Genomic DNA, 8,710 nt, shown 5'->3' on the forward strand with positions numbered 1-8,710 from the left:
AAAGGAGGAGAGAGTGAACTGCAAATGGGGGGAATTCAACCCCATCCCCTGAATGGCTTACAAATCAGATTGCATAAATGGAGCCATGTTGAAAGGCACCGTTATATGTCATATTTCTTTGTCAGTTGTAAACATACCAATGAGAGGTTCTCCTGCCCTGTAATTGTTCCACGTCTTTTTCCATTATGGTGCTCCACAGTGGTAGGATTCAAATTTTTCTTTTTTACTACCGCTTCTGTGGTTGTGGCTTGGTGGGTATGGCAGAGGAAGGCTACTGCAAAATCCCCATTCTCTTCCCACCCCACTAACCTGCTTTCCAGCTCCATTCTCCTGGGCAGGGCAACCAAAGAAAACCCAGCCAATCAGCTGGGGCTTGGGAGGCAGAGAAGAGATGGGGTTGGCGGGGTCAGTCAGAGGTGGTATTTGCCGGTTCTCTGAACGACTCGAACTTTCCGCTACTGGTTCTCCAAAGCTTATCCCAGAGAAAGGAAACGTATGGGAATATTTAGCAAGGGAAATACCCAACACCACTAACTTTTGCTTAGCAGGAGAGAAACCAGTCAAGGGCATCTTAACCACATGCCTAATGGGAGTGGCAACTAGACCACATAACATCATTAACTACACCATTTAGAAACCTTCCTGATTCCTACTGTAGCAGTAGAAAAATTACACATAAAGCACTTTTATATTTAGCAGAAGTCCCCCAATTCTCCAAAGCTTTGCTTAATACAATATTGTGCAAAACCACAAAGTTACTGAACCAAGGTACTAGCCATGTTCCAGTAAGCAAGGGTGCATATGGAAAACAATAGATGGGGTAAGATAAAATGAATAATTAAATGTACTTCCCCTTTTTGGGTATAGTTTAATGAGAGAAACGCCCTGGGCTAAACTGAGGTCACAAAATGTATAAAAGTGGTGCCTCAGGAAGAGCCAGGGGTTCAGAATTTGCCATTCTAATGCTCTGAACCTTTTGCACAAATAAAACCTGTATTCTCCAACCTTTCGTGGTCTTGTATCCTGATTTGGAAGCAAGATTTCCTACTACACTATGAAAGCATTTTTAGCTGGGGCCCCTCTACAAAAAAAATCAAAGACCACACCATGTACACCCTACACATTGCTGCAGTAACCACCTCTGAGATTACAAAAGGGACAGGCAGGAGATTGCCACAGAACAAATATGAAAAACTATCTTAAAGCTAAAAGAGATTACAGAAAACCAATAATACAATCTGGCCACCCTGCGGAGTTTGCCCTCCGGCGGAAACAAAGACAAACTCAAACAGGATTTGAAACATTAGGCACAAATACACTCAAAATCAACTTACAAAGGGAGAAAAGGGTATAAAAAACCAGGGACTTGCCGTAAGAAGCTAGCTAGCCCAGGAACGCAGACTTCTCGCTGTTCTCCGCCTTCCTGAACAATAAAAAGGTCCAGCTTTCAAGCAGTTGTCCATATCTTTGCGCCGGAGCTCTCCCAGCGGGAAAATCGAATCCTCGAAAGAAAGGCATTTTGACACCTTTCAACAAAGCAATGGATGGAAACTAATCAAGGAGAGAAGCAACCTGAAATTAAGGAGAAATTTCCTAACAGTGGGACAGCTTTGCCATCAGAAGTTGTGGGTGCTTCCATCACTGGAGGCTTTTAAGAAGAGATTGGACAGTCACTTGTCTGAAATATTATAGAGCAAGGGTCTTCCAACTTGGCCAAGTTTAAGACTTGTGGACTTCAACTCCCAGAATTCCTGAATTAACATGACTGGAGGAGGAATTTTGGGAAGTTGAAGTCCACAAGCCTTAAATGCTGTCAAGTTTGAAGACCCCTGGTATAGGGTCTCCTACTTGAAGGGGTTGGACTAGATGACCTCCAAGGTCCCTTCCAGCTCTATTCTTATTGGTTAACGTTTCAGGTAGGTATCCCACACAGGTAGTCCTCGACTTACGACCACAACAGAGAGAGACCAACATTTCTGTTAAGTGAGACCTTTGGTAAGAGAGTTTTACCTCATTTTTAACCCCCTTTTTTGCCGCAGCTGTTCAGTGAAACCCTGCCGGTTGAAAAATTAATAACCCTTTTGTTAAGAGGGTGGGCAAAGCCGGACTGACCGGGCCCGTTAGGCCTGCGGCTAGAGAAAGCTGAGGGAAAATAAACCTGGGTCGTTTGGGGGTAAAAGCTCAGCGAGGAACCGGAAGTGGGGGGAATGGGAGGACCGCTTTCGCGACTGGACAGGAAGCGTGAGGTTCGGCCATGCTGGGAAGGGCACAGAACCGGAAGTGGGGGAATGGGAGGACCGCTTTCGCGACTGGACAGGAAGCGTGAGGTTCGGCCATGCTGGGAAGGGCACGGAACCGGAAGTGAGGGGGACGGTTGACGCGGGAGGACCCGGAAACCAGGAGCGCTCCGCTTCCTTTAACCCTCGTCCCGTTGCCCGAAAGGACGCGGGATCCTCAGCCAGAGGGCGCGGGATGGCGCTGATCGGGACGGCGGCGGCTTGGGGGGCGGCGAGGGGAAGGGGCGGCGCGGCGCTGCTTCAGGTGAGCGAAGGGACCCTCTCCGGCTGCGGGCTCGGACTTCTCAAGCTTCTAGTCCTCAGTGAGGTGGGGGGAGCCCGGCCTCGCTTGCCTCCTTCTCCGACTCTGCTTCCTTTCGCCTTCGTTTGCAGATCCGCCGCAGAGCTCACGCCAGGGCGGCTGAAGAAGCGCCGGCGGCGGAGGCGCCCCCGCGCCTGAAGAGGTTCGCCGTGTACCGGTGGAGCCCGGACAACCTCGGGGAGAAGCCCCGCATGCAGACCTACGAGATAGACCTCAACAAGTGAGTTGCCCCCACATTCCCGAAGGGCGGGGTGGGTGGGGCCGCCGCCGGGTACCAAAAACCGCTGTCCCCGGGGCAGGCTGGCTCCTCTTGCTCCGAGCAGTCGGGCTGAACGCGGACCGCAAGGCTGTAGGTGAGCAAAGCTAGAAATCTCTAGAAAAAAAGAGTTCAGAGAAGAGCAAAGAAGATGACTAGGGGACTGGAGGCCAAAACACGTGAAGAAAGGTTGCGGGAACTGGGTGTGTCTAGTCTGATGACTGCCATCAGGGCAGTGTTCCAATATCTCAGGGGCTGCCCCAAAAAAGAGGGAGTCAAGATCTTCTCCAAAGCACCTGAGAAGGCAGGACAAGAAGCAATCAAAATGGGTAGGAAACTAATCAAGGAGAGAAATCCATCTAGAACTAAGGAGAAATTTCCTGACAGTTAATTTACTTTCCTGACTTTGTAAATGCTCCAACACTGGAAGTTTTTAAGAAGAGATTGGGCAACCATTTGTCTGGAGTGGTGTAGGGTTTCCTGCCTAAACAGGGGGTTGGACTAGAAGACCTCCAAGGTCCCTTCCAACTCTTTAATGAAAAGAAGGACTAGGCATGACATGATAGCGGTTTTCCTATATTTGAGGGGCTGTCAGAGAGGGGAGGGGTCCACCTATTCTCCAAGTCACCAGAAGGCAAGACAAGAAGCAGTGGATGGAAACTGAAGAAGGAAGGGTTCAACCTGAAAATAAGGAGGAATCTTCTGACACAACAACCAACCAATGGAACAGTTTGCATAATCTCCCATCTGCAAACTGTGCAAAACGTCCCCTTGGAAGGGTGGGGGTGAAGAGGGGCTGGCACTTCCTGGCAGCTGGTAGCTTGTCCTTTTCCAGATGTGGCCCGATGGTTCTCGACGCCTTGATCAAGATCAAGAATGAAATGGATTCCACCCTGACTTTTCGCAGGTCCTGCCGAGAAGGTGAGAGTGGCCGCTTTTGTGGTCCGGCTCTGGAGGGCAGATAATCAGGAGGAGGAAGAGGAGGCTGTAGGTTTGACCGTCGTCCCAAAATCTTGCTTTTGCTCTTGGAAAGCTCATTTCTCTGTCTCCCCGCAGGCATTTGTGGCTCATGTGCCATGAACATAAATGGAGGGAACACTCTGGCTTGTACCAAGAGGATCGACACCAATCTCAGCAAAGTCACCAAGATCTATCCTCTCCCTCACATGTATGTGGTGAAAGATCTCGTGCCTGTAAGTCCAGGGCAGATGAGAAGGGGATGTATTGGGGGCCTCAGTTTTCAGAACCTCTATCGTGCGCTGGCCATGCTCGGTCAACCCTCCACCTGCCTTTTTTTCCTGTGGACAGCAGACTGGATCTCAACATGATTTCCCTCTGCCAGTCAGCCAGATGTTCTGGCCATCTGGCTTCTGCACGGGGCTCCTAGTTTCCTCCACCCGCCCCTACCCCTATGGGCCCTGGAGCTGGGGGAAGGGTACTGGGCAGAAAGGTGGGTGTTCTGTTTTGTGCCTGGCAGCCTTCACCTCACTACTGTCTAGCTCAGAGATCTCCAAACTTGGCAACTTGAAGACTTGTGGACTTCAACTCCCAGAATTCTCCAGCCAGCATAGTTGAAGTCCACAAGTCTTCAAGTTGCCAAGTTTGGAGGCCTCGGCTCTAAACTGCTTAGAGTGGGCTGTGTGAACCACTACGGTAAGCATATAAGTCTATTTGCTATTATTCCAAAAACTGTTTCTCTTCAATCAGAGTTTGATGCAATGTGTAAACTCAGGCTGTGTTTGTTCTCCCTCCTTCAGGACCTGAGCAACTTCTACGCCCAATACAAAGCTATTCAGCCATACCTGAAGAAGAAGGACGAGTCAAACCAGGGCAAAGAACAGTATTTCCAGTCCATAGAAGATCGGGATAAGCTGGTCATTGCTATTTCCTTCCTGCCTCTTTTAGCTCGACGGCAGTGCTCAGCAGTCACTGCTGTTTTGGAGAACTACTGCCTCTCCTGGCCGGCCCTTATAGCCCCTTGGTGCCTCACCGAAACCTCATGATGGATAAGAGTGCACTTTCTCCTCCTCCCTCCCCTCTTCTCGGGAATAGCTGAATGCTGGAAGGTGCTCCCCGAATGCGTGGCGAGCGCTGGATTTCGAAAGGCCTCCTGGTTCCCCCAGGCCAACCCTAAAAGAGTTTCCTTGGAGTCACGGAAGAGGCTGCATGATGAGAAGCAGGGGAGGAGGGAGGCTGCTTTCCTCCCAGCAGAGAGAGAGTGGAGGGAGAGAAAGAAAGAAAGAAAGAGAGAGAAAGAGAGAGAGAGAGAGAGAAAGAGACAGAGAGAGAGAAGAGTAAAAGAAAGAAAGAAAAGTGAAAAAAGACACAGAAGAGTGGAAGGAAGAAAGATAGAAAGAAAAGAAAGGAAAGAAAGAGAAAAGATAAAGACAGAGAGAGAAAGTGAAAGAAAGAAAAAGAAAGAAAGAAAGAAAGAAAGAGAAAAAGACAGAGTGGAAAAAGAAAGGAAAGAAAAAAAAGGAAAGAAGAGAGAAAGATAAAGAGATAGAGAGAGAGTGAAAGAAAAGAAAGAAAAAGTGAAAAAAGACAGAAAAAGAGAGTGGAAGAAAAAAAGAAAGAAAGGGAAAAAATGAAAGAAGAGAAGATAAAGAGACAGAGAGAAAGAGTGAAAGAAAGAAAAAGTGGGAAAAAAAAAGACAGTGGAAGAAAAAAGGAAAAAAAAAGAAAGAAAGAAAGAGTGAAAAAAACAAAAGTGAAAAAGAAAAGAAGAGAGAGGGACAGAAAGAGATGAAGAAAGAAAGAAAGAAAAAGAAAGGGAAAGAGAGAGAGAGACGGAGGGAGGGAGGCAGGCTGGTGGGCTGCAGGGTCACCCTGTCTGTCTCTTCAAGGAATCCGCCTTCTCCCTCTCGGCCTCCCTCATGAGGCGTCTCTTTTGCTCTCCCAGGACGGGCTCTACGAGTGCATCCTCTGCGCCTGCTGCAGCACCAGTTGCCCCAGTTACTGGTGGAACGCGGACAAGTACCTGGGCCCAGCCGTGCTCATGCAGGTAAGGGGGCCACTGGGAAGCCCTTGGCTGGCCGCTGTTTCAGCAGGGCGCTGGATTGGGAGGTGGGCCTCTGCTCTAAGGCAGGGTGGGCGGGGGGGGGGGGGGAAGCAGCTCTTCCCAAGAGCCTCTGCTCCCTCAGGCCTATCGGTGGATGATTGACTCCCGGGACGATTACACGGAGGAGCGCCTGGCCCAGCTGCAAGACCCTTTCTCCCTTTACCGCTGCCACACCATCATGAACTGCACGCAGACTTGCCCCAAGGTGCGTGCTGGGACCAGGCTCCCCCCTTCCCCCCGGGTTGGGGAGCCTGCTGGGCGAGCGGAGCCGGTTCCAGAACCGTGCCCCAAGCCCACCGTTTCCCTCCTCTCTCTCCCCCTCATCCCCATCGCCTTTTCTCCCTTAGGGCCTGAATCCCGGGAAGGCAATTGCCGAAATCAAGAAGATGATGGCCACGTATAAAGAGAAGGTGGCCCACGGCTAGCGGCTTCCCCCATGTGCCTTCCTGTTGAGAGGAGGGCAGGGGGAGCTTTAATTTATAGCTGGGTTTTCAGTGGGGTCACAGATTCCCCCTTGCTTGTTGTGGATTTGTACATTGAAACCTGTAAAGACTAATTAAAAAAAAACAAAACAAAAAAAACCAGTTTCCTACTTTGTCCCTCTCAGTGGTGGGATTCAGATTTTTTTATTACGGTTCTGACTTGGTAGGCGTAGCAGGGGAAGGATACTGTAAAATCTCCAGTCAGAGGTGGGATTTGCCGGTTTCTCTAAACCAGGGGTCTCCAACCTTGGCAACTTTAAGCCTGGAGGACTTCAACTCCCAGGATTCCCTAGCCAGGGGAGGAAAATAAAAACATTCTATTTGCTAAGTGTAATGGGACACACAAGGAATTTGTCAGAACAGAAGTTTCCTTCAGAAGTTGTGGGAGTTTCATCTCTGGAAGCTTTCAAGAAGAGACTGGACTGCCCTCTGTCAGAAATGGTGTGGGGTCTCCTGCTTGGGCAGGGTGGGTGGGCTAGATGACCTACAAAGTCCCTTCTAACTCCATTAATCTGTATATCTGTGATGCATAAGGTCCCACTGTAAACAGCCACCGGCTTAAGGTTGACTCGGCCTTGTAATCCTTCCAAGTTGGGTAAAATGAGGACCCAGATTGTTGGGGGCAAAAGACTGCAAAACGTTTAGAGAAGGCAGGAAAGTGGGATATAAGTCTAAGGGCTATATAATTTTGTTCTATTGTACTTTACTAATTGATTTGATTCTCTTTGTTAGTTCTTGTTTTTATTTTTGTTTTAAATATGATTTTACATTGTGTAAGCCACCTTGAGTCGCCATGGGCAAATAGGTGGCAATATAAATAAATAAAATAATAACGATAAATCATAAGCAGCCAATTGGAGGAGATAGCAGGAAAGAAGAGAAAAGAGGAAAAACGAAACAGCGCTGCGGGGATAAAATAAAGTAAAGTAAAATAAAAAATAATATAATATAATATAAAATAAAAATAAAATAAAATAGATAAAATAAAATAAAGTAAATAAAATAATAAAATAAAAATAAAATAGATAAAATAAAGTAAATAAAAAAAATAAAATAGATAAAATAAATAATAAAATAAAATAGATAAAATAAAATAAATAAAATAAAATAAAATAAAAAATAAAATAGGGGGTCCCTTGGGAACCAGTGCAGGACCAGCGACCTTGGGCGCCTCGGGGAGGGGAAGGGGCTGTGCGTCGGCTCCGCCAGGACTACACCTCCCGGCAGCCTCCGCGAGCGCCGTGCCCCGCCCCCTCCGGGATCAGGTGCTGCAGAGGCTCCCGAGCTCGCCCCGCGCAACCTCCCCTTCGCCGGCAGCTCCTGGTGGGAGAGCGGAGCTGTCCACCTGCTGGAGCCGAGAGAGGGAGGCAGGCAAAGGCTTCGGCGGCTGCTCGGCGCTCGCAGCCAGGGCGCCTCTCGCGGAGCCCCGCTGCCCCCCGCCTTGCCTTCTCGGGGCGCCCGGGACATCCTGCGGGGCGGTTTCCACCGGAGAATCGGCAGCTCCGCCCTGGGTCCTCCCTTCCCCCCCCCCCCGGCTGGCGCAGGCCGGGCTCTTTCTCGATCGCGGGTTCAAGGCAGGTGACACGTAGCGCCGCGGGGCGGCCCGGGTTGGAGCGGAAGGCAAGCGGCGAGCAGGGAGCCCGAGGCCGGGGAGGAAGCGGCTTTGCAAGGGCGGTGGGGCGGCGGCCGGCGGGAGACACCGCTGGCTCGAGGGAAGCAGGTGCCCTTTTGCCTTTGGGCCGAGGCTGTCCCGCTTCCCTCCCCCTTTCCAGGGGCCTGGCCCTTGGCTGCCGCCCGAGCTTGCCCTGAACTCCCCCGCCCCCGTCCCAATTCAGCACTGGCCCCGAGTCCCCCCCTCCTTCATGGCCCCAAATGCTCGTGGCTGGGCTCAGCTTCCCCTCCTTTCCCAGGGGACGGGGAGGGAAGCTTGCCCTGAGTGCCCCCCACCCACCCCACACTGGGCCAGTCCCTTGGCCCGAGTTCCCCCCTCCCCAAAAATGCTGCTCTACCTACATGTCTGGGGTTCAGCTTCGCCTCCTTTCCCATGGCGGGGTGGGGTGGAAATCTCAGCCGCAAGAGATGTCCCTTGATGAGCCAGCCAAAGCCTTACCCGGACTCTCCCCGGCTTCCTTCCAGGGGCTGCCATCCTGCCAAAGTCCCGGCTCTCGTCTTTTCTCCACCTGGCTCCGCTGAACCACCCGGCAGGTAAACCCTGGAGTCAAAAGTCCCAGGTACACGAGTGGGACAGAGGATGTGTTGAGCCAATGGGACCAACCACTTCCGGCCCTGCCTGTGTAGAGCCCACCAATAATA

At 50.6% G+C, this 8,710-nt stretch overlaps 1 protein-coding gene across 1 annotated transcript; it reads left to right on the plus strand.

Moving 5' to 3' along the window:
• The first annotated feature begins 2,370 nt into the window (after nucleotides 1-2,370).
• On the plus strand, nucleotides 2,371-6,496 carry SDHB (succinate dehydrogenase complex iron sulfur subunit B). The gene is made up of 8 exons (XM_026715739.2): nucleotides 2,371-2,541; nucleotides 2,670-2,818; nucleotides 3,690-3,775; nucleotides 3,911-4,047; nucleotides 4,612-4,728; nucleotides 5,757-5,858; nucleotides 5,998-6,120; nucleotides 6,263-6,496. The coding sequence occupies exons 1-8, from the start codon at nucleotides 2,473-2,475 to the stop codon at nucleotides 6,338-6,340; spliced, it is 861 nt and encodes a 286-aa protein (XP_026571524.2). The 5' UTR covers nucleotides 2,371-2,472; the 3' UTR covers nucleotides 6,341-6,496.
• Nucleotides 6,497-8,710: the final 2,214 nt, after the last annotated feature.

This window comes from Pseudonaja textilis, chromosome 18, assembly GCF_049901715.1.
Source record: "Pseudonaja textilis isolate UNSWEBS1 chromosome 18, rPseTex1.2, whole genome shotgun sequence".
NCBI classification, from domain to species: Eukaryota; Metazoa; Chordata; class Lepidosauria; order Squamata; family Elapidae; genus Pseudonaja; species Pseudonaja textilis.

Excerpts from the sequence above, each read along its gene's own strand:
- SDHB (XM_026715739.2), top strand. The coding sequence starts at position 2,473 with ATGGCGCTGATCGGGACGGCGGCGGCTTGGGGGGCGGCGAGGGGAAGG. Across the intron at positions 2,542-2,669 it reads GCGGCGCGGCGCTGCTTCAG|ATCCGCCGCAGAGCTCACGC; the intron begins GTGAGCGAAGGG and ends CTTCGTTTGCAG. Across the intron at positions 2,819-3,689 it reads TACGAGATAGACCTCAACAA|ATGTGGCCCGATGGTTCTCG; the intron begins GTGAGTTGCCCC and ends GTCCTTTTCCAG.